The following is a 26,502-nucleotide window of genomic DNA, read 5'->3' as shown; positions in this document are numbered from 1 at the left end:
ATGATCTTGGCAAGGCTCAAAGACTTATCTCTGTCGAAGGGTCAAACCGAAGCTCTTCTCTAAATCCACACAAAGGTCCATAGTATTTGGGTCTTTGCTCAGCTGCAAGGTAACTTCGATGGGAGGGATGTCTCACTTTCTCTCTATCATTCTCGCTCTTCCCCTCTCACGAAACAATCTGCATACATTTCTATGAAGCCTACTGCTATAGGATATTTTGAATCGAATGTTACAGATCTAAGGAAAATCCTTCAATCTGCGCTTGGACAATGTAGGGTGATTTTGTCTTTGCTCATGGTCGAGAATAATGTTGTTCGAAATAGGTGGGTTAGGTTTTTCGCATGAGGCTGTGTCCTGGTTCACTAATGGATTGTTGGTTTTCAGTCGGATGGAAAGGGGATTTTGATGTACGCGCAAGGGTATCACACAGTATTGGCTGTCGATTAGGTGGACAACGGCGGAAAGTTTTTGTAGTTAGGGTTGGGGTGGAATGGCAAGAAATGTTCAGTATTTTTCCTGATGATGCAAAGGGCGACAGGTGGCAAAACTTCACCAGTGATCTTTAAGGAATTTTCGGAAGGATTTTGAAGGTGTAGCTGCAGATGGTTCTTCACATCCCAAATCATGGAGTCAAGTGGTGCTGGAAGGTTAAAAAAAGGCGAAGGTGATGGTCACAGAATTCAAGATCTTTCTAGAAATCAGGGTATGAAAGCCAGAAGGGAAGAGCAGTTATGTAGGGGTGGAGGTGCACTACAGCAGAAAGATTATGGAATTTCAAAGACAGCTTCCAGCACTTACCAAACAGGATCAACCAACCAAAATGCGAAGGAAGCTAGGTTCCAATGGAGCTGCGCTTCTCTTTGAGGCAGCTAGGGTTGCTTTAAGGGAGGAGATTGTGAGGAGTGGGCGCATGATTTTTTCTTATGTTGGACCAGGCCCAAATGATTTTAAAAAGAGATACGTCTCTCTCTTGTCCAAACTGGGCCACTTATGTGAGCAGGCCCAATGTTTAGGCAAGTCTAACGTGGGCCGTAACATGGAATTTAAGGGAAGACCTCATGTTTTGAGCTCCATGCTGAAGGAACAAGGCGTTTCAGGTACTTCCTTGCTGGACCCAATAATGGGCAGGCCCAAACTACAGTTCCTAGTACTCAGGAGACAAACAGAGGGAAGAAGGGCTCTATACCTTTTGATAATGGACTCATCCTACAGGCTCCAGCTCCCCAAGTTACAAATCAAACTGAACAAGCTTCAGAACAAGACCAGACTATTAGCCGGTTAGTTTCGAAACAAGATTGGTGGTGTTAAAGATGAGACATCATACATGTGTCAAAGAGAGATTAAAAAGTGGGGTGGAAACGAGTACAAATTTAGAAGCTGCCTTGGGAGGAAATTCTGATGTTTCTTTTTTTCCAAATTCTGATAGATTTGAGGGAAACAAGGTGTTTGAGATAACAGAGAAAAATCTGGTGAGTCAGTGGCAAAGATATTAAGGGGAGATTCTAATTGATAATTTACCATAGTGGAAGACTCTCATGCAAAGGAGGAGATTGAGGGTAGCAATTGGGGCGAGTAAAGGAAAGGAAATAAATGGAGGGATTTTTCAGATTCAGAGTGATTAGTGACTTCGACTGTGACTTTTGGGTGGGGAGGGGGAGTGGGGGGTGACGGGTTGGTTGTTGGATGAGATTCAAGAACAATATGGGTATGTTTCTGATTCTTGTGACGAATTAGGGGATTTATCCTTGTGTTCATCCTCCAACACTGGAAGGTTTGGAGGGAGTGTCTAGTTTTAAAATGATGGGCTGGTTAATAACTTACAATATAGGGATGAAAATTTGCCTACACCTGTGGAGGAGATTCCTAAGGAGTTAGAGAAGCTAAAGTCTTTTTGGATAAAATGGATTTAAAGTAGACTGATTTTGAAAGAAATGAGTTCCCCCTTGATATCTCCTCTTTCCTCTCTTCTATTTCTTCTAAATTCTTCCATGGCTGCAGAACCTTGATGCTGCCGCCCCTGCATTACATCTAACTTGTGACATCGACACATTCAAGGACGTTTTTGTCCCTAATCTCGTAACATCTTATGCATTTTCCTAGTGTCGCACTGAGCAATGATCTGTACATTTCCATGAAAATAGTATTCATTTTAAATCTTCACCAAAGCATATGGCAGCAACATTGCATGTGCACATGCAGAGAGAGGGGGCGTTGAGAGATTAGGGGGAAAAAAAAAGATAAAAATGGATCAAGGGAGATAAATGATACCTATGGAATGAAAATCAATTGAATCAGCCACGGAACGCCTTTCAGAATCAGGTACAGCTATTGCTTCTTCAAATTTAAGCTTCATTACAGCTTTCTCGCATTCCTTTAGTTTCCTAGATGCGTCAAGATCATTTGGACAGATTTTCTTGACCTAAGTTACATAATTGAAACAAATTGTATACATTAGTACATCACCAACAAAATTTGGAGTACCAACAAGAGATCACATGATCATTACGCAAAAGGGGAAATATAATGCAGAGGAGCATTTAGTGCATCACCAACCTATATAGATAAATTACCAACATCGCTCATGAAGGATAAAAAATTCACACAAAAGCATTAGAGGTAAAGGTGATTCTCTTGCTAATAAAAAAATTAATTTAATTGAAGAAATGTCCAGGATCTCAAGAGAAGATGTCCTAAGAACAAGAAAAACCCGCAATAAGACAAAACAGCCCAGCAACAAATGAAAAACTAGAAGGATCAATGCCCCTACCCCCTCCAGCCTGTTGTCCTTAAATTTTTTTCAAATATTACAAACTATCAATGCATTAATTATATTCCCTAAAAATATATATCTATTTTAGTCATTTTAAATGTTGTTCGGCACTTTACAACCTTTTTACCAAACACTTAAGCCAGCTTTTTCTTTCTAACAGCTCCTTTTTTGCAGGGCCAAACATTTTTAAAACAATATCAAAAAGCTCCTTTTCATCAGCTCCTTTTTAAAAGGTCCTTTTAAAAAGTCACAGGGGACCAAACTAAGCCTTACTACTTCCTATTTTTTGAAATCATGGCCATGGAAAAAAAGAATAAGGAAAGAGACAGATGTTACTTGGGAGCATTGTATGAAACCAAGAACATTGACAATACTCAGGATGCGGATAAGTGTAATTATTGTTCCAAAAAATATTGCGGTGGTGCAATTCAAACAAAATTGTTCGCGTAGAACAGATAGACTGATGGAGAAACTGGATCACTCACTAGTCAATACTTCAAGTTACATTGTATTCCAAGTCCATTCATGCTCCCAATGTGACTAATGATGCCCAAAAATTGTTTCAAGTTGCTTGACAGTATGATAAAGGAGATGGTGGAGGAACATGTAGTGCAAATGATATGATGCCTATGCTTATGAAGCCACCAGTAGGATATTGGAAGAGAACAGGAAGAATTTATTTTGGTCCCCTCATACAGCCCATTTTCTTGGCTAGATTCTTGCTGACATTGGAGACTCTAATTTTCAATGACACAGTAGCATAGGCAGCAATATCTGCTTATAAGGATGATTATTCCGTATAGAAAGAATGCTAAGGCCAAAGAGTTAGCCAGACACATGGCAACAAGATTGTACATCACTTAACTCACCTTGATGTGCAAGTTGGGAAAAAGGCTGCTCTAATCAATGCTTACATTGGAGGCAAGAGCTAAAAGTTCATATGCAAGTAGCTATGAGGGAAACAATGTGCAGAGATGGTGTTGCCAGTGTTCAGTGATCAAAGGTTTTAGAAATCTATGACATCTTGCTTAAAGCATAGGACTCTGCTTACTGAAGTGCTACAGCTTGTATATGGTGATGCAAATATATCTATGAGGTATTTATATACAGCTATGGAGCTAAAAAGTAAATTCCTAAAATTTTCAAAGGCATAGCAGCTCAACATGAATGGATATAGGAGATCAATGACAGTCATTGGGATTTACAACTCCACAAATCCCTCCATGCAATGGCATAGAGTTGGTAAGGTCATTATGGTCATTGGTGTGTATTAAGACATACATTATAGAGGGAGCGACCTATCATTGCGATAAGGTTTTCCATTTACCCAATTATTCAACACGGTATCAGAGCAAGATCTGACCTAAACCCTGATTGCAGAAAATCAATTTTTAAGCATCATAATACCACATAACCTGCTGCTGTAGAAAGGTCATCAACATCACCAAAGTCCAGGAGCAAGTTCAGCAGTTTCTGGAAAAAGCTGCAGTCGCGGGAAAAATCCTGGATGTTGCTATCATCTCCAACACCTCAAGAAATACCTCATATTTTGCAAAACTAACCACGTAGCAAGCAACAGAACCTGCCAATCTGCCAGCCCTCAAAATTTCATAGACAGAGGAGCCTCCACATGCTGCCATGCACCACCAGCCAAGGTCCGGAAGTGGCGACCCAAAGCACTGGCGCATGAGACACTTTTGAGCAGCCATTTTGCTCCAATTTCCTCCAAAATGTCTTGAGTACTTCCTGAGACCATTATACCAAGTTGTTTGTCATCTTTTTTGTCCAAAGATATCACCTATTTTTGTTGCTTATGTGTGGCATTTCGGGAATGAATGAATGATTGCTTGCTAATGCCTCAAGCTGTTGGTCAATGTTTATAGAGTTCATTGAGGCCTGAAACAGTAGCATTGCTGTGTTCTTGATTCGTTTTTATCTTTCTTGTTCATTGCGTGCTAGTGGTATGCTCCAGTTGTCAAACGTTGTGTGTATGGTGTCCATGAATTCCGGGAGGATGTTGTTCTGTGTACTTCTGATTTCCTACTGTATAGAGGCTGTTTGGTACTGTTAGAGCTGTGTGTTGGTTTCTTGGGGCTGTGTCTAAGTCCCTTGGAGCAGTGGCAGCATTTATACATTGATTTTGTAGGGTTGTGGCAGTGCTATGTCCAGTTGTTGGTGACACATTCATGGTTGAACCAGAAATTGACTTGTTTGTGTTTGGTTCAATTGGACTAGAAGTTCACTTGTGGTTGTTTCGGTTGGTCCAAAAGTACACTTTTGGAATCCCAAGAGCTTTTTTTTTCGCCATGTATTTCAGATTTGCTGCTGTATCGAGGTTTGTGCATGTGTTGGGATGGCATCCTCAAATCCCAAAAGTGTGTTTCCATCATCAAGCATCTGCCCGGTGAATAGTGTACTATAACTATCTCGGAGGAAGAGTATTCAAGGTTCCAACAATATCAAACATCCCAACAAGCATCTCATTACATGGCATCTTTTGCTCAGAAGGGTAATCCTACAATTGGTATGTCATTTGGCATTTCTTCCTCTAGTCCTTGGATTATCGACTATGTTACTACTGATCATAAGACAGGTGTAACCAACTTCTTTTCTGTCCTCCAGTATCCTAAAAATCTACCTCAAGCTACCCTCGTTGATGGGTCCACAACTACAATTAAGGGGATAGGAGCAATAAATCCTGCTCCCTCCATCTCTCCTTCTGTTTTATACATTCCTAAATCCCCTTTCAATCTCATGTTAGTAAGCTTACAAAGGCACTAAGTTGTTCCATAACCTCCTTTTCTGATTATGTGATTATTCAAGATTTGAAGACAAGGAAGACAATTGGTACAGGATGTGAGGCTTCTGGACTCTACTACTTTGAGTCCTTCTCTTCTCCCATTGCTTGCACAGCCGCTGCTACGCCGCTTCAAATCCATTGTGGCCTTGGTCATCCATCTTTGGAAAAATTAAAACATCTAGTTCCTACCTGAGATCATTGTCTAATCTTGAGTGTAAGCCTTGTCAATTGGCAAAACATCATTGTGTTCCTTTTGCTTCCCAAGTCAACAAACAGGAAAATAGTCCTTTCATGCTCGTCTTGGGATCCTAGTCATGTCATCTTGAAATTCGGATTTCGGTACATTGTTACATTTGTCAATGACTACTCCAAGATGACTTGGTTGTATTTAATGAAAGATCACTTTGAGTTGTTAAATATCTTTTGTGCCTTTGTTCTCAAATAAAGACTTAGTTTGATATGCCAGTCAAGATACTTCGTATTGGTAACGCTAAGGAGTACTTCAGTACCTAATCCAGTACCTATATGACTAATTCTGGTACGATCCATCAATCATCTTGTGCCCACGCTCCACAACAAAATGGAGTTGCAAGACGAAAAAAATAGACATTCTCGAAGTCACTTGTACCCTATTGTATCAAATGAATGTCCCAAAAATTTTTTGGAGTGATGTCATGCTCACTGCTTGCACTCTCATTCATAAAATGCCATCCTCTGTCCTTGGTGGTAAAATCCCATATTCAATTATCTTCCTTAAGGCTCCTTTATTCTCCCTTCCTCCACGTACAATTGGTGTCTCTTTTATCCATCAGTTAACTCCAGGGACCGATAAGTTGGATCTACACACTGTCAAATGTACTTTTCTAGGGTATTCCTATACTCAAAAGAGATATCGATGTTATAGCCCTTCTGTACATTGATTATGTGTCTCTACTGATGTCACCTTTTCTAAGGTTACACCATACTACTTTGATTCCTTGAGTTTTGTTGACCATGATGAGTGTCTTCCTTTGCCTAGCCTTCCCGAACCTAACTTATTTCCTTTGTCCAGTCTTCTTGCATCTTCATCTAGTTTGAGTCCACATCACCTGGATCATCCCAATCTGCAATTGTATAGGCGACAACTCAAGAGAAAAGAGCCTCCTCTAGCTTCCACTTCTACACCTCCAGTTCCCTCATCAGATGATCCTCTTCCCTAAGTGGTTGATCCTCCTATTGTTGCTCGAAAAGGTAAACGAACTTGTACCCAACATCCAATCTCTAATTTTGTTTCTTAAGATTTCTGGTCACCCTCATACTACTATTTTGTTAATACCCTACCTTCTATTGCTCTTCCCAAATCTATTTCTAAAGCCCTATCCCATTCTAGGTGGAGGAATGCAATGATAGAAGAGATGCATGCTCTACGGGGCAATGATACTTGGGACTTGGTAAGCCTTGCTTCTAATAAGTTTGTGGTTAGTTGTCGTTGGGTGTACACTGTGAAGGTTAATTCAAATAGTTCCTAGCTCGATTGAAGGCCTACGCTATTGCTAAAGGATATACTCAGGTGTATGGCCTAGACTATTCAAACATGTTCTCCCCTGCAGCCAAACTTGCCTCAATACGTTTGTTCATCTCCTTGGCCACCAACTATCACTGGCCTCTACACCAATTAAACGTGAAGAATGCTTTCCTTACATGGGGATCTTCAAGAGGAGGTCTATGGAGTAACCACCTAGGTTTGTTACTCAAAGAAAATCAAGCTTCATGTGTTAGCTCAAGAATTCACTATATGGTTTAAAACAATCTTCATGGGCATGGTTTGGTCGTCTCAATGTTGTAGCACATAAGTTTGGCCTTCAACAATGTGCAGTAGATCATTCTAGATTATATCGTCATGCTCCATCTAAAAGGATTTTGCTAGTTGTGTATGTGGATGATATTGTGATTACTAGTGATGATGACCAAGGTATTCAAAGCCTAAAGCATTTCTTACAGACTATGCTTCAAACAAAAGATTTGGGACCATTGAAGTACTTCTTGGGTATAGAAGTATCAAGATCTCGTACCAAAACTGCTTTGTCAAAAAGGGAGTATGTTTTTTATCTTTTAGATGAGACTGGACTATTAGGATCCAAACCCGTTGATACACCTATGGATCCTAACAGTAAGCTAGTGTCAAAGAGGGGTGATTTGTTGCCCAACATAGGACAATATCAGAGACTTGTTGGAAAATTAAATTATCTCATGGTCACTCAGTCGGAAATAACTTTCGCAACAAGTGCAGTGAGTCAGTTTCTTAATTCTCCGAGAATAAGTCAATGGAATGCAATAATTCGAATCTTGAGATATCTCAAAAGTGCACCTAAGAGAGGTCTCTTACATTAGGGTCAAGGTCACACTCATATTCAAGGATATGCTAATGCAAATTGGGTCGAGTCACCTTCCAATAGAAGATCCACATCCAAGTACTGTATCCTTGTTGGTAGAAATTTGGTTCCTTAGAGTAAGAAACAAACTATGGTGGCTAGGACAAGTGTTGAGTCAGAGTATAGGGCCATGACTTCACACTACATGTGAACTTGTTTGGTTGAAAATGTTAAAAGAACTGGTTTTCCACATTCTCAGTCTATGGAGTTGATGTGTGATAATCATGCTGCCATTCATATTGCCTCCAACCCAATCTTCCATAAGTAGACAAAATGCATTGAAGTTGATTGCCACTTTGTTTGGAGAAACTTGTGTAGAAGCTCATTACCACCACTTATGTGAAGTCTGATTTGCAGCTTGCTGATTTATTTACTAAAGCCTTTGGGGGGTTGGGGGGGGGGGGGGGGGGGGTGGGTGGATATTGCTCATGTTAAACTCATTTGTAACATGCTAGGAGCATAGGATATATATGCTCCAGCTTTGAGGAGTGTTGATGGTTATCTTAGTCATTAAGCATTATTTGTGTGTGATTGTTATGTTAACAAGTGAGTGTTAGTAACGGGATTATGGTCATTAGTGATGGGGATCAGCAGGCCTTACCCCTTTCCTTCGCTGACATGGTGACACATGGACGGCCTCCAGATGTCCACCTTAGTTCAGAACTGTTTTTGCAGGAACCCATGGGATTAATGGAAAATCATACTTGAAGACTTTTGGTACAAGAAGATCCAAGTGAAGTATTAAAGCAAGAAGACCCATGTGGGCCCCACACGGTCTTGTGGGCCTCACACAGCTCCAATGGGCCCCACATGGATTGGGCATCCTTTTTATCTTATATTATATTTAATTTGCAATCATGCAAGACAACTTGCTTGCTTGCATGTGCATGTCTTAGTAAGTTGTGTGTATTGTGAGTTGTGTTAGTATTTATTATGTCTAGAAAGTTGGAGCATTTATTTTGTGAGTAACTTGTAAAAGTAATTAATGTGTCTAGTAAGTTGTTGTCTTTATTATTTGTCTCCCATGCTTGTGTGGGAATTGTTAGTTGTTTAATATCTTTGTTCCCCCATGTCATGCTAGCTAAACTTTTTAATGCTTTGTCCCCCCCCCCCCACCAAATGCTAGCTATATATATCCCTTCATTATAAGAACAAAAGCTAAGTTTGAATATTGAAATATTGAAAGGAAATTCCTTTGCTAAAGCTTCTAGCTTTGTCCAATCATTTTGATTGTGTAGTGTGAGGCTACGCATTCTCTCCGGAGATCAGGTGGAGAGAGACCACTATCTATCAAGCGACTCTATCTCCATCACCTCCCTCTTACCCCACACGACCTCCACCCAAATACACCCATACGGCCAGCACCTTCATATCCCCACACAGCCACCATCACTCCATTGCATTGCTGCTTTCATTGGTATTTCAAAGCTTGTACGAAAAACTTAAGGCGTTGACTACTTGTGTTGAAAAGCGCCAAAATCATCCAAACAACTCCCTTGGTAATCTCATAACTTATTTGAACCCTTATTTTATATTGTAAGCCTTGCTGGAAATCTGAAATTCCATATTTAATAAGCCCTTTGAATCCATCGATTGCAATATTGATACTTACTAGTTTAAAATCAATTGTGAGAATATTGCTTTCTAACAATAGAATTTAAATTCTTGAAATTTTGAATAACATCTTATAGCATATAACTTGATTCCTTTGTGAGAGAACTCTTGGGACTTATTTCTGAACAGCATCATACACCTTTTCAAAATCCTTCAACGTGTGAAATATAGCATGATTTATTGTGTTTATGTTTGAGTAATTAAATTCTTAATTTAAAGTGTTTCGAATGTATGTGCTTATGAGGGTTGAACCGTAGGTCTAGACCACCCTTACCCGTCCTACATCATCTTGGTATCAGAGCATAGGTTAGTTTGGCGAACCCTCAAAGTCCACTAGTCCTGGCCTAATTGGTCCTCCCAAAAATACCCTTCCTTAGCTGTGAGCCTTTTGCCCTTGAGTTGTTATGTTTGATGGCAACCAGAACTGGGAACTGCTATCAAGGTCGTAGGACTGATATGGACCGTAATACCCTTTTAGATGACCTTCAAGCCCAAATTCAAGTCTTAACTCAAGACTTCACTAATGCCCTTGCCAGAATTGAGAGGCTGGAAGCCAATATAGTTCCTGACACACCTCCTGAAAATCCAGGACAGCCCCTTGAGGTTGACAATGAGCTTGCTTCCCACCATTCTAGGGAACAAAACAACCTTCCAAAAGAAAGGACACCACCTCTAGAATGACCTCCCGTTCATCCCCCACCAAGACCAAATGCTCCCAGAAGATTCCAGCATCATGACCCTTATGTTCCATATTGGAATGAAGAGGATTATGGTGAAGAGGAATTCCAACAAAGGAGACCATGCCGTAGGGACAATCAAGATCTAGAAATGGATGTAATGAAGAGAATAAAAATTGAAACCCTTACATATGATGGTCAAATGGATCCAAAAATTTTTTAGGATTGGTTAGCTGAAATAGATTCAAACTTTGATTGGAATAAGATGCATGACCCACACCGAGTGAGGTTTGCAAAAATGAGACTAACCGGGCAAGCTAAGTTTCATTGGGTAAATGTCAAAAGACAAGAAGCTCACCTAGGTCATAGACCCATATAACATTGAGACTTGATGAAAGAAAGACTGACAGAAAAATATGTCCCAATTTCTTATAGGGAACGTCTCATGGATCAGCTCTATAGCCTTAGACAAGATAGTATGAGTGTGACTGAGTATATGAGCAAGTTTGATGAGCTATCTATTAGATGTGGAGTAGAAGAGAGCATTAGCCAACAGATTTCTAGGTTTAGGATTGGCTTGAAACCTGAACTTAGGAAAGAATTGTTTCCTCATCACATTGACTCCCTTGAGCATGCATTTAACTTAGCACATGATTATCAGCAGATGAGTAAAACTCAAATGGGAAGAAAATTTGGAAACACCTCCAATGACACTTACAGAGAAAAGCCACATCTTATGAGAGGATTAAACCTACCAACACGGGTCAAGTCACTTCAAGAGGTAGCAATCCCACTATCTAGCAACCTTTAGACAAAGGAAAGGCTCCCATTAATGGGTCCTCTAAACAAATTTCTGGAAATAATATGTGCTACAAGTGTCATAAAAAAGGTCACTTTGCTAAGCAATGCCCTACTAGGAACTTAGCAATTGAAAGAGAGGATGAAGAAGAGAGTCAAGAGAGGAACATCCTTATATCCCCGAAGAAGTAGCTAGTGAGGATGAGTTATCCATGGAAAAGGAAGAAAATGCAACTATAAATGTTATGCGATGTATCATGGTGACCCCTCGAGAACAAGAGGATTGGCACCGAACTTCTACCTTTCATACTTACATCAAGTGTGGAAATAGGAGTTGCAAGATGATCATCGATGGTGGAAGTTGCATGAACGTGATCTCAAAATCAGCTTCAGAAAAACTGGGATTGAAAGTTGAAGCTTATCCCAATCCATATAAGGTTGCTTGGGTAAATGCAACAACCACACCTGTAAGCCATAGGTGTCTAGTCCCTATCAAGATTGCGGACTATGAAGCCAAAATCTGGTGTGACGTCCTTCCCATGGATGTTGCTTATATTCTATTAGGAAGACCTTGGCTGTATGATCTTGATGTATCACACAATGGTAGAGCCAACACCTATACTTTTAGGTGCAATGGAAAGAAGATTGTCTAGAGTCCTCTAGAGCCCAAGAAGGACAACAAGACGAGGAAAAGAAAAACTTGAAAAGAAGAGAGAAGGTTGGAACTTCTTTGCATGTTCTAAGCAAGAAGCAATTTGAGCAAGAGAGTAAGGAGACACAGGTTGTCTATGTCGTGGTAACCAAGGAAAATGACTCCTCTACTCTTGAACATGAGACACCACATTAAGTGTCACCTATACTTGCTGAATTTAATGATGTTATCTCTGAACCTCCGAATGAATTACCTCCGATGAGAGATATTCAACATGCTATATATCTTGTTACAGGATCATCTTTACCCAAATTGCCTCACTATAGGATGAATCCTAAAGAACATGAGGAATTGAAGAGGCAAGTTGAAGAGTTGAGAAGTGATGGATTTATTCAGGAAAGCATAAGCCCATGTGCATGTCCCGCCCTTCTTACTCCAAAGAAAGAGGGAACTTAGAGAATGTGCATTGACAGTCGAGTCAACAATAAAATCACAGTCAAATATAGATTTCCTATACCCAGGTTGGATGACATGTTGGATCAAATGATTGGTTCCAAGATTTTTTCTAAAATTGATCTTAAGAGTGGATACCAACATATTAGAATCAGACCTGGAGATAAATGGAATACTGCATTTAAGACTAAAGATGGCTTGTACAAATGGTTAGTAATGTCATTTGGTCATACCAATGTACCAAGCACCTTCATGAGAGTGATGACTCAGATTTTGAGACCCTTCATTGAGCATTTCCTTGTTGTCTACTTTGACGACATCATGATTTATAGTAGAACAAGGAAAGAGCACCTAGATCACTTAAGAAGCGTGTCTGAAGTTCTAAGAGAACAAAAGTTGTATGCAAATTTGAAAAAGTGCACCTTCATGACTCCTCAGATAACCTTTCTAGTATATGTTGTATCTGAGAGCGGTATTTATGTTGACCCTAAGAAAGTCAAGGCTATCCAAAATTGGCCTACTCCTAGAAATATTCATTAAGCACGAAGTTTTCATGGGTTAGCCACATTCTATAGAAGATTCAATAGGAATTTCGGTGCTATCATGGCACCCATTACAAATTGTCTTAAAAAAGGAGAGTTTGTGTGGCCCAAAGCTACAACCAAAGCCTTCTTAGACATTAAGGACCAGATGACGAAAGCCCCTATGCTATACCTCTCTGATTTTCAAAAACCATTTGAAGTAGCTTGTGATGCTTTCGGTGTTGGCATAGGAGGAGTGCTGAGTCAAGAGGGTCATCCTGTTGCCTTCTTCAGCGAAAAGTTGAATGATGCTAAGCAGCGTTACTCTACCTATGATAAAGAATTCTATGTTGTGGTCCAATCCTTAAGGCACTAGAGACATTACTTACTCCCACAGAAGTTTGTACTCTTTTTTTATCACCAAGCCCTTAGGTACCTAAGCACTCAAAAGAACTAAATCATAGGCATGTAAAGTGGATTAAGTATATTCAATAGTACACTTTTGTGCTCAAACACTGCGCCGGTGTTGAAAATAAAGCTGCTCATGCTTTAAGCCGAGTAGTGGCCACTTTACAAACTTTGGAAGTGAGAGTAATAGACTTTGAGAGTATCAAGAAATAATATTCTCAATGTCCAGATTTTTGTGACATCTTTTCTGATATGTTACAAGGACTACCCGGATCCCATCCAAATTTTGCGATTCATGGAGGATTCCTATTCAAAGGAACTAGGTTGTGTATCCCCTCTACGTCTCTGCGTGACTAATTGATATGGGAATTGCACACAAGCAATGTTGCAGGTCACTTTGGTAGGGATAAAACCGTTGCTATGGTAGAGGATAGGTTCTTTTGGCCTAGTCTGAAAAGGGATGTCGTGAGAGTTGTATCTCATTGTGGAACATGTCAATCTGCAAAGGGTAGAAAGCAGAACACTGGTCTATACACTCCTTTACTAGTACCCCATACCCCTTGACAAGATATTAGCATGGATTTTGTTTTAGGACTCCCTAGGACTGCTAGGAAGAATGATTTTATGTTTGTTGTCGTGTATAGATTTTCCAAAATGTCCCATTTTATTCCATGTAACAAAACACGTGATGCCTCAAAAATTGCATCCATCTTTTTCAGAGAAATTGTGAGATTGCATGGTCTTCCCAAGACCATTGTTTCTAATCGGGATGTAAAGTTTGTCAATTACTTCTAGAAAACTTTGTGGGCAATGTTAGGTACTAAACTTCAGTTTTCTAGTGCTTATCATCCCCAAACTGATGGCCAAACCAGGTTGTCAATACGAGTTTGGGAGACCTATTAAGATGACTAGTAGGTGAGAACATAGGTTCATGGGATTTGTGTCCTCCGATGGCTGAATTTGCATTCAATAGCTCAGTAAATAGAACCACAGGCCTCAGCCCATTTTAGGTTGTCACTGGTTATCAACCTAGGAAGCCGACAGATCTTGTCCCATTACCTCCACAGGTTAAAGTCAGTGAACAAGCCAATGCTTTTGCTAAGCACATACATGACCTACACTCCGAAATAAGAATGAAGATTAACCTAAACAATGAACATTATAAATCTAGTGCTGATATTCATCGCAGGTTACAAGAATTTTCAAAGGGTGATATGGTTAGGATCCATATTCGTCCCGAATGGATTCCTGTAAGGAAAGGTAAGAAAGTTGCATGCTAAGAAAATAGGTCCTTTCAAAATTTTAAAGAAAATAAGTTCTAATGCTTACATTTTTGATATTCTTGTTGATTTTGGCATAAGCAATGTTTTTAATGTTGAGGATCTAACTCTATTTCTTGAAGCATCTTCTTTTGTGGAGCCCTCCAGTTCTAACCCTACAGGTGGTCCCACCCCGTTCTCCACTCTTCATTAACCCGAAACCCCTAAATTGCCTTTGCCCCCACCTTTGCACATACCTAAGAATCGCGATGAAATTGAAGAAATCTTGGATTACAAGACAATGTTCACACGAGCAAGTTCATACCAAAAATTCTTAGTCAAGTGGAGAGGTAAACAACTTTCTGAGGGTAGCTAGATTTTGAAAGAAGACCTCCTTCGTCTTAACCCGGAATTGTACTCCCAGTGCTTCGCTTTCCATTTTACGGAGAAGAATTCTTTTGGGCCCAGGAGAGATGATGGGGATCAGCAGGCCTTACCCCTTTCCTTCGCCGACATGGTGACACGTGGACGGCCTCCAGATGTCCACTTTAGTTCATAACTATCTTTGCAGGAACCCATGATATTATGGAAAATCATACTTGAAGACTTTCAGTACAAGAAGATCCAAGTGAAGTATTAAAACAAAAAGACCCATGTGGGCCCCCACACAGCTCCAATGGGCCCCACACGGATTGGGGCTCCTTTTTATCTTTTGTTATATTTAATTTGTAATCATACAAGACAACTTGTTTGCTTGCATGTGCATGTCTTAGTAAGTTGTGTGTGTTGTACGTTGTGTTAGTATTTATTATGTCTAGAAACTTGGAGCATTTATTTTGTTAGTAACTTGTAAGAGTAATTAATGTGTCTAGTAAGTTGGTGTCCTTATTATTTGTGTCTCCCATGCTTGTGTGGGAATTGTTAGTTGTTTAATATCTTTATCCCCCCATGCTAGCTAAGCTTCTTAATGCTTTGTCCCCCCCCCCCCCCCCCAAAAAAATGCTAGCTATATGTATCCCTTCATTGTACGAACAAAAGCTGTTTGAATATTGAAATATTGAAAGGAAATTCCTTTGCTAAAGCTTGTTAGCTTTATCCAATCATTTTGAATGTGTAGTGTGAGGCTACGCATTCTCTCCGGAGATCAGGTGGTAAGAGACCACTATCTATCCAGCGACTCCATCTCCATCACCTCCCTCTTACCCCACACGACCTCCACCCAAATACACCCATACGGCCAGCACCTTCATATCCCCACACAGCCACCATCACTCCATTGCATTGCTGCGTTCGTTGGTATTTCAAAGCTTGTACAAAGAACTTAAGGCGTTGACTACTTGTGTTGAAAAGCGTCACAATCATCCAAACAACTCTCTTGGTAATCTCAACACTTATTTGAACCCCTATTTTATATTGTAATCCTTTTCTGGAAATCTGAAATTCCATATTTAATAAGCCCTTTGAATCCATAGATTGCAATATTGATATTTTCTAGTTTAAAATCAATTGTGAGAATATTGCTTGCTAACAAATGAACTTAAATTCTTGAAATTTTGAATAACATCTTTATTGCATATAACTTGATTCCTTTGTGAAAGAACTCTTGGGACTTATTTCTGAATAGCATCATACACCTTTTCAAAATCCTTGAACATGTGAAATATAGCATGATTTATGGTGTTTATGTTTGAGTAATTAAATTCTTAATTTAAAGTGTTTCGAATGTATGTGCTTATGAGGGTTGAACTGTAGGACTAGGCCACCCTTACCCGTCCTACATCAATTAGTATGTAGTTTCACATATATTATAAATGGAGGGAAAGACCTATCATTGGGATAAGGTCTTCCATTTTACCCAATTATTCAACAGTAGCTTTATGGTGGGAGAAGAAAAAAGGTAAGCAAGTAAGCCATACGTGTCATAAGCCTCACAAGTAGTGCTACAGGATGTAAAATGAATTGAAGGACTTTTGAATGTATGCACTCTAAAGGAAGAAACTACTTGGAGCAACAAAAGGTCAAATGCACTTGCATTTATAGAATACAACATTCAACTTGAAAGATTAGGCAAGAGAGGTGGGATTTATATGATCCACTTTGTTTATCAAAATTTGAAATCAGATCATGAGTGGATTACCATGAGAGGAAAGACCACCAAAGATAACTTGTGGGTTGATGTTCAAGAATGCTTCAATATCGATGATGGAGCACCAAGCAAAAAAAATGAAACAATTGTGTATTTTTATCACTATAATCACACAAGTAACTCTGCCTATGATGCACTCAATATCCTAATCTTTTCACACACATTTGATAGCAAGCCCAAGTAAAGGAGGAAGGTTGTGTTAGGTAGCTAACAGCCAACATAAAACTTGTCTGATCTCTATGATATGAATCCTTACCAATTATTCATTGTGGCGTCTCTACAAGCAACATGTTGCACTTATACCACCTGGATGAAGCAAAAAATGGGCAAGGGTGGTCTACGTCATGGCCCAAAGACATGTCATGTTGGCACTCGGGTATAGTGTCAAATATGCAAAGGTTCCCGCATCATTCTAGGTGTGGTCAAATAAAGAAGTTAGTGCAGGAGACTAGGATTAGGTTAGCAACTTGGAATATAGAGACTTATAGGTAAAAGCATGGAGATAGTGGACGCAATGATTAGAATAAAAATTAATATAATTTGCCTTTAAGAAACTAAGTGGACAAGGGAGAAAGCTAGATATATTAAAAAAACAAGATTCAACTACTTTGGTACAGTGGAAAAGAAGAACATAAGAATGGCATAGGAATCATTGTAGACAAAGACTTTAAAGATAGTGTTGTAGATGTCAAAATAGTAAGGGATAGAAGCATAAAAATAAAGATAGTCTTGGGTCAAAATATATAAATGTCATTAGTGCTTATGCTCTTCAAATAGGCTTAGCAAAAAACCTAAAGAAACAATTATGGGAAGCTGAGGATAGTATCATACAAGGGATATCAAGGATTGATAAAACATGCTTCGGAGTTGATTTGGATGGACAAATTAGACAAGATAATAAAGGTTATGACAGAATACATGGAGGCCAAGGATATGGAGTTAAAATTGAGTTTGGGATATGATCATAAACTTCACCATGTCATATGATTTTATTACAATGCATACTTACTTTAAGAAGAAAGATGAACACTTAATACCCTTCAAAAGTGGACAAAATAAAAGTTCACCAATTTTTTTCTAATCTAGGTAGATTATTTAACATGTAAGGACTATAAGGTTATCCCAAGTAGAAGCTTAACTAAGCAACATAGAGTTTTTAGCATTAGATTTATGTATTTAAATGGGAAGAGAAAGGATAATATAAATCAGTGCAAAAGAACTAGGTGCTGGAACCCAAAGAGAGAAAAAATAATAAAATTTAAAGATAAAATTATCGAAAATGATGATTGGACAATAGGGGTTGATGAAGATACAAACACTCTTTGGGAGTAGGAAAGCTAGATCTATTAAAAAGATAGCAAAAGAGATTTTAGGTGAATCAAGAGAAGATTCTTGGATAGCAAAGAAAGTTGGTAGTGGGATCAAGATGTTCAAAAACCATAAAACTGAGAATTTGGTGTAAATAATGGCAAAAATGTAGAAACATGGAAAGCTTTCAAGGCTAAACCATCTAGCTACTCTCTCACAAAACCATCTTTTCTCTTTCATTTTTTATTGTGCTATGGAATTGTTACAAAATGGCAGTTGATTTACGCAAGCATTCCACTCAGATCGAAGGAAAGATCTCTAATTTGAGGTTGCACAGAGTGGGGGAGAAGCTATATATATTCGTGCTCGAACACAATCAAAAATTGAAGCAGGTGGGTGAGGTTTTCTTCAGATGCCACAATGATTTTCTAATGGTTTGTCTATTCTTAATCGGCTGGGGGGAGGATTTTGTATGGTGCATTTGGCAGCATACAATATTGGTTGAAGATTCATCAAACAAAGGTGGGGAAATTTCTAAATCAAGGTTGGGGTGGAAAGAGAAGGAGGGGAAAGACAAGAAAAATCTGCTTGTAAACAATTCAATGAGGTCAAACTAGCAAGGAGGAAAATTTTTAAAAATAGATGATGATGGGAATTTTTATGTTGAGAAATCTCAAAAATGTTCTATGGTTGATATGGAGAGATGTGAAAAAAATTACGGGGAGAAAAAATGGGAGGTTGTCTCAGATAAGGGCAGTGATTTTGAAAGTGATTTTGCTTGTGATAGTGGTTTATTGTTGGATGAGATACACAAAAATCTAGATTATGGGTCCGATTCACCAGATGTGTGAAGAAATATTTCTCATGTGCCCCCTTCTCCACTTGAAGGTTTAGAGGATGTTTTTATCTTTGAGAAGGGGGGTCTAGGTCAGAATTTGGTTGTGAGTAATCAGCGTAAGGATGGGGTACTACCTATTCCTGTGGAGAAGATTAGTGAGCAGAATGTTGGTGAATAATCAGAGCGTAAGGACGGGCTACTTCCTAGTCCTATGGAGAAGATCAGTTAACAAGATGTTGCTGTTCAAAATCTTTTGGATAGAATGGGATTGTGGATGACTGATCATGCAGGGAATGAAATTCGATTGGATGGAGCTACTAGAAGTAAGCTAATAAAGTTCAGCGGGAATTAGCAAGGCTTCAAAGTTCTATCAATTACAAAAGGAAGGGTTTTAATAGGGGTTTTCTTAATTAGGATTTTTTTTGTTTTTTATTTTTTTTTATTTTTCTTTTTTATGATTTTCCACTTTTATTGTTTGTTCTTTGTTTTTTGGGTTTTGGGGATATCTTGTCCTGCCCTAGCTTAGTAACTTTCTCTATTCTCATTCTTAATATATTCCTTTTGCTAAAAAAAAATAATAATAAAGAGGCGAGAAAAGCTGCAAAAAAAAGTCATTAGTGACGCAAACATAGATTATATAATAATTTATATTCTAGATTAGATAAAAAAGAAGGAGAAAGAGACATTTAAACTTGCGAGAGCTAGAGAAAGAAAGAGAAAGAACTTAGATAATGTAGAATGTATAAATGGTGAGAATAATATTGTCTTGGTTAAGGAAGAAGACATAAAAGAAAGATGGCGAAGTCACTTTAATAAGCTATTTAATGAAAATTAAATAGAATTAAACTTAGAGTTGATAAATAAGGAAAAGGCTAAAAATATGAAAAAATTTTGCAAAATTGGAGTTAATGGAGTTAAGCTTGCATTTAAAAAGATGAAAAATGGAAGAACTATATGACTGGATAGCATCCAATTGAAGTTTGGAAATGCCTGGGTAATAACACCATTATATGGTTAACTAATTTATTTATACAATTATAAAAACTAAGAAAATGTCAGACGAATGGAGGAAAAGCAATTTAATATCTATATACAAAAATAAAAAAGATATTCAAAATTGAAATAACTATCATGGAATAAACTTATGAGTCATACAATGAAACTGTGGGAAGGTTAAATATAAGGGTCACAAAAAATCAATTTGGTTTTATGCTTGGGAGATCTACTACAAAAGTTATATATCTTTTAAGAAGATCGGTGGAAAAGTTTAGGGAAAAGAAGAGGGACTTGCATATGGTTGTTTCTTGACTAAGAGAAACAATATAATAGGGTGCCTAAGAAAGTTCTATGGTAGGTATTAGGGGAAAAAAGAAGCGTTTGTTGTAGGTACGCTAACATCATTAAGGATATGTACGATGGAGTAAAGAAATGGAGAAGTGCTTCAAGTGTGCTATGTGATCATAGAATACGCTTAAAATTAGAAGCGAAGTTCTATGGGACAGCTGTAAGATCAGCTATGATATATGGATTAGAATGTTGGGCAACTAAAAAAACAACATATCCAGAAAGTAAAAGTTGCCGAGATGAGAATGCTAAGCTGGATGATATAACGATAAAGGATAAATTAAGGAATGAACACACTAGCGATAAGTTATGCGTAGTTCCTGTAAAAGATAAGATAAGGGAGGAGCAACTAAAATGGTTTGGTCATGTGCAACGTAGGTCAAAAAGTGCACTAGTGAGGAAGAAGGATCTAGCTACTGTGAGGGACAATAGAAGAGGTAAAGGTAGACCTAAAGTAACTTGAAATGGGATAGTAAAAATTTGACAGCCAGAATTGTCAAAGGAAATTACCCACAACCTTGTAAATTGGCGAAAGAAAACTCATGTAGCCCACCCCACCTAGTGGGATTTAAAACTTGGTTTGTTGTTATATAATCACACAAGTGAAATTTTTATTAATTATTTAATTGCATTATTATTATTATTATTATGATTATTATCTTTGCCTATATGACCCAGAAACTTACAAGCTAGCACGAGTAGGAAAGGAGAAAGTACTTGTTGATGAAGAGATTTAAGCAATTGCAGATGATGGTGAGGAAAAAAAAAAAGGAAGAAGAAGAAGGGATGGTTATGGTAGATGATGATGATGATGATAGTAATGGTGGTGGTGGTGACACTGATATTAAACATGATGATTCTGGTTGATATTTGGATATATGGATACATTTTGATTTTTGTTGAATGTTGATCGCGAGATTTATGTCCCTAAACTTGCTCTTATGCTATTTTCTTAATTCTGAAAATAGATTTTTATAGTAAGTATTAATCTGTTTCAAGCTATTCTCTAATTCATCACTGATAATTCACAATTAAAAAAATAGGGTTAACAATTCACATTTTGAAATCATAATATAATAATGTAATAATGCCTAGTACAAATGGGGGGCAGACACATGTTTGTGCAACATTCACACCAGGAAGGAAATATTGTGGAGAAGTCGAATAAACACAGAATAGGAATATACAATTTTACATAAATTTAAACATATCAACTAATGAAATTCTTTCAGCAAAAAATGCCGTCACCCAGCATATATCACACTGACTCTTAATGGAATAGTCTTGCATTTGATAGGCAACTAGTTGAGCGCAGAAGAATAAAGTTGAACAATCCTCATTTAATTACTCAAGAGTCAAGACAGACAACTGAAGACAGTGTAGACACAAGTGAAAATGAAACAAGGATTTTCAGGTAGCTCAAAAAGCCTCCTCGATAGAAATACCTGTTGAAAATCCTTTAATGCTTCTTTAAACTTTCCCATGGCAAGATATGCTGCACCTCGCCTGTAATAACCCTGAAATTAAAATAAACAATCAGAACAAAATCACCTGAAGCATAGATACAAGAAAAGTCAGAATTTGAAGCATGCCTTTGAATATTTGGGGTCAAATTCAATCGCCTTTGATGCATCCTGTATTGCACTACCATATTCTTCCAATTTTGTGTGGGCAAATGCACGGTTTGCCCAGTACACAGCATTCTGACCATTTACTTGAATTGCTTGTGTATACAATTCAATAGCCCGTGAATATTTATGAGCTGAAAAACAGATTTACAGAGCCAGAACAATTGAATAAGCAGAAAGCAGCATTGATGCAATGCCAGCAAAGGAGTAATACTTCTCTTTATAATAATAAGTCCATAAAAATGTGAATAAACAATGATTCTCCAATCAGGCAAAAAAGAAGTATTGCAGTGTCATTATTACATTCAGACTATTTAACCTCAATGTTGGCATTAAAAAGCTAGTAAAGAAGGACGGAAGAAGGGGTGTGCAAAAATACCAAAAAACCAAGAAAACTGGACCGAACAGAACCTTTTGACATTTCGACTTGGTTTTTCGGTTTCAGTATGTTAAACTTTTAAATTTGGTTTTTGGTTTTAAGTTTCATTTTCAGTTTTACAAATGAACCAAGCTGGAAAAAACTGAAAACCGAAAAAAATATGTATTACTTTAATTTATTTCTTTCTATGTTAATTCTGAAAATTATATTTACTCAAATAATTTAGTAAACTTCATTTTTATTTAGATTAGATTCAAATAATGACTTTGAAATAGGGATGGAGTATTTATAAATGCGGGTGCGGGCTATTTCCTACTCCATAAACAATGTGGGACAACTTCCATAATTCTTCATTCCCGTGTTCCTTCACACCTCAGAAGGCAGTGCAGAAGCTGTCTGTTTGTCCCACATTTGAATGCACACAAAACTTGAGAGCCTTATTCCCCTTGTGAAATGGAAGCTGGACTCCTTCTGCTTCATCACCAAGGGCTTGGGCCAAAGCAGCAATTACAGTAGGCTTTGGGCTTGCTTTCAATGGGCAGTAAGCATGCAGCTGCAGCCCAAAGTATAAGTTGTAAATGTTCATTAACCAATGAAAAACCAAAACATTGAACCGCCAGTCACCATTTCAACCAAACTGCAGTTTTCAGTTTGGTAACAGTTTCGTATCATCAGAAACCAAGAATTACAGTTCAGTCATCCGTTTAGGATGAAACCGAACCATTTAGAACCAATTGCACCCCTAGGTAGAAGAAAACCTTCTGAGTCGTTTCTGTAAATTGGAATCAAGCTGAATAATTACTTTTGGCTTTGGTATACTACCTTCTACCAAATGAAATTTTGATAAACACAGAACAGATTCCATTTGCAAGTGTGTGTGTGTGTGTGTGTGTGTGTGAGAGAGAGAGAGAGAGAGAGAGAGAGAGAGCAAAAAATAAAAAGAGGTAATAATGGATGTCTACAAAGAAACATTCAGAAGCAAAAAATCATTACCTTTAAATGCTTCATTTGCTCGGAGTTTGATTTCTTCAGCTTGGGAGGAATTCGAATTTTCAATTTCCATCTTGATCACAACCTTTAAGAAACTATCACTTCGGTAAAATCAGTTCAAATAGTTTCCACGTAAAATGTCCATTATCACTCAAATGTCCTCCTATGCACACCACTTACCTGTCCCATTAGAAGAATAAGGTACAAAAAATATAACCAGCACCCATGATTATCAGTGCAGGACAAGAGGGGCGCAAGAAGTGGGCAAATGATCGATGATAATGGCTGCTCATATCAAATTTCATCAGAACTTCAAAATGCTTTTCTGGTTACATTCAATGGTTGGCTAACAATTTGTCAAAAGTAAATAATACTAGATCAAAAGATTTAAAAACAAGAATTATCAATAGTTCAACTATTGATGCATCTACAGAGGCATGAATATCATAGAAGCTGCATCTCTACACCAAAAAAAAATCATATTTTACCAGGTAACTATGAAACATAAGCATGCAAGCAAACTGCTGCAAACATGGGCAACATTTAACAACATTTCAATCATTGCTATATGCAGCACCTCTTCAGTGCAGTGTTTTTATCAACATAATTGGAATCTACCATGTGTAAATTTTATACAAATAAACAGATAACAATAATCAAACTACATAATGTTGACTAATTCAATGCAGGAGCTTCAATTTTTTTCTATGAACAGAAACTGAAATTTAACAATAAAGTTGATAAAAAAGATATAAATAATTAAATGAAGGCCTCACTTCCTGAAAACATACAATACTAAAAATTCAAATAAATGAATAAAGTCATTAGTTTTAGTAGATTTGATTTTGAACATTCAAGATGCGGACATGTAGCTCTTGAATTCTACCCACCCGGCCACCATGCAAGAGCTACAATTTTTTTCTATGAACTGAAACTGAAATTTAACAACAAAGTTAATAAAAAAAAGACATATAAATAATTAAATGAAGGCATCAGTTCCTGACAACATGCAATGCTAAATATTCAAATATATAAATCATTGATTTCAGTAGATTTGAATCTTGAACATTCAAGATGCGAACATGTTGCTCTTCAATTCTACCCACCGTGTATGTCTCACTACAAAGGAAAAAGAAACAACCTCTAAAGATGCCCACGAATGTAGTTTTTGCTGATATTTCAGCAAAAAAAAAATTGACTCCCCCTCCCCCACCAAAGGCTATGCTAACACTATCCCCATAATCTTTACGACACCAACACAGTAGGATCAGCATTTTGAAAGTTCTATTTCTTTCAAAAGAAAAAACTGTATCGAATTTAGATCCTAAAAGCAAGAAGTTCTTTCAAAATGCTAAACAAAAAAAAAAAAATTACACTACTTGAACCCACCGGACTAAAGAAATTCTGTTATGCCCGTTTGACAGCAGAGAAAATGAAGGATTCTAGCACAGAAGGATCAGGATCTTCAAATATTCTTTGACGCCCGAGAAAGCATACAATGACCACATGGGTAAGTTTCAACAAGAAGTTTCAACAACGGCCTTTTATTTTTCTTTTTTTTTAATAACCGCAATATTCAATGGTTCAATTTTCTTTCCTTTTTTAATATGTTTTCTCAGCAACCAAACAAAATATGGAACGATAACAATCCGAGGTAGATAAGAGACAAGGCACAGCTACGGATGGTACAGTGGCAGGAGAAGTGAGGCACAAAGGTCAGAAGAGAAAGTACCTGAGGCAATCCTCCTGCGTTCGCTGTATCACGCACGCGGGGAGGGACGAATGAAAAGAGAGAGCGAAAATAGAAACCCTAGTTGAAGACGGTCGCTATGTACATGTATCTGATTATATGCATTGAGCCGCGGAGGCTGCTGCGAACACTGAAAATAGTATAGTAGGTAAGAATCTGGAGACGAGAGGAGGGAGGGAGGGAGGAGGCGTGTTTATCTTATCTTTTTTATATTTTTCCTCTTAAATAAATACTTATAAGGCCGCGTGAGAGCACTTATTTTAAACACTATTACAAAAAAAAGACAAAAAAACAAAATTACTTTTTTGAAAATTATTTAGGTCAATTAAACAATCTCACATTGTTTTTTAACCATTTATAAGTTATAAGAGAGGTTAATTTTATAAATATAAAAAAAGTTAATGACCATTTTATTATATATTTTAATATATTAATTATTAATGAAACATAATTTAATTTTATAATTAAAAAATTATTTATTAATTTAAATTAATATTAAAATTAATAACGTTATTTTAACATAAAGTAATAGGATAAAATTCAACAACACCCCTCAATTTTCTTGAAATGACACTCTACCCACTATATTTTTGAAAACTAACAAAAAAAATCCTCTCAAGTGACAAGATAAACTTTTCGCTAATTGACTGCTAGTCAAGGTCAAGTATATATGAAAAAATGAATCAAATGATAATTTTATCATTCTTGATTCACTTGTGATTAGATAGTTTAAAAATGACATTAGTTTAATAAATAAAGTCAAAAAAGTTATTCAATTAAGTACATTACGTCTTGAAAATTGATCTCGTAAGTAAATTGGATACATAGTTCTCGAGTTAACCACCTGATTGGTTTGAGTCAACTAATTGATGTAAGTATAATAACATAATTAAATTATTATTTTAAAAAAATTAAAAATATATCTAAAATAAATAATTTAATAATTCAGGAAAAAAAAATACTTTAATAGTTTTATTGGTCCAAAAATTACTATATACAATTTACATGCAAATTAAATGACTAAATATATCTTTAAAATTAAATTTTAGTTTAAAAATCGAGTCGTATCAACCGGTTAGTCGAATTGTCACTCGTTTTCTGAGTCGAGTTAGAATCCATATTTAATAAGATAGCAACTTGATTAAAATTTAAAAAAATTGGTGAATTGGTTAAATCAAAGATTAACCAATTAATATAAATTTAGATGTTCTTTATCTATTTAGCACTCATATTTTACACAATGAACAACTAACATTCAATTTTATAATTTTCATTTATTAAGTTTGAATTTTGAAATTTTAGTTTATGTTTTTTTAGCATTATGGTTAATAGGTTGCTTAAATTTAAAAATATTAAATTATGTTTTATTTGTTTTATAATGTGTAAGCCATTAAATTTTATGAAATTACATCTAGCAAGCATTTTGTAATATTATAATTACTAGACATTTTTATGACTTATTATTATTTTTTATTTTTAGATATTTTTAAAATAATAATAAAATTATTTTTTCATACTTATATCAATTGATTGATCCAAAACGATCAGCTAGCAAGCTGTTCAATTAGAGAATCGCTTAAGTTTTCAATTCGTTTATTCAGTTTTCAAGGTATTATATTGACCAATTTTTAATTTAATTTATTTAATTTGGTATCATTTTATTTTTTATTTTTTATTTTTTATATATTTTTTATAAATAATAAAATAATAATAAAATTATTTTTTTATACTTATGTCAATTAATTTATCCAAAACA

The 26,502-nt window shown here is 36.9% G+C and overlaps 1 protein-coding gene across 8 annotated transcripts in view; it reads right to left on the bottom strand.

Annotated features, from left to right (window-relative positions):
• LOC131147825 (serine/threonine-protein phosphatase 5) overlaps nucleotides 1–24,943 on the bottom strand; it is a 70,334-nt gene extending 45,391 nt beyond the window's left edge. Inside the window, exons 1-6 of one of the 8 annotated variants that reach the window (XM_058097422.1) lie at nucleotides 24,729–24,943; nucleotides 23,177–23,281; nucleotides 23,000–23,091; nucleotides 21,592–21,761; nucleotides 21,445–21,516; nucleotides 2,269–2,419 (exon numbers count right to left, since the gene is read on the bottom strand). In XM_058097422.1, the coding sequence (XP_057953405.1) occupies nucleotides 2,269–2,419; nucleotides 21,445–21,516; nucleotides 21,592–21,761; nucleotides 23,000–23,069 (463 nt within the window). In that variant the 5' untranslated portion in view covers nucleotides 23,070–23,091; nucleotides 23,177–23,281; nucleotides 24,729–24,943. Of the gene's footprint in view, nucleotides 1–2,268; nucleotides 2,420–21,444; nucleotides 21,517–21,591; nucleotides 21,762–22,999; nucleotides 23,282–24,728 lie in introns of all 8 variants that reach the window. The other 7 variants (XM_058097419.1, XM_058097424.1, XM_058097420.1 and 4 more) reach the window with 7 other exon arrangements.
• Between the last annotated feature and the right edge of the window lie 1,559 nt (nucleotides 24,944–26,502).

Source organism: Malania oleifera, chromosome 2, assembly GCF_029873635.1.
Source record: "Malania oleifera isolate guangnan ecotype guangnan chromosome 2, ASM2987363v1, whole genome shotgun sequence".
NCBI lineage: Eukaryota > Viridiplantae > Streptophyta > Magnoliopsida > Santalales > Ximeniaceae > Malania > Malania oleifera.
Note: the sequence above shows the minus strand (reverse complement) of the source record. Positions and strands in the feature narration are given on the sequence as shown.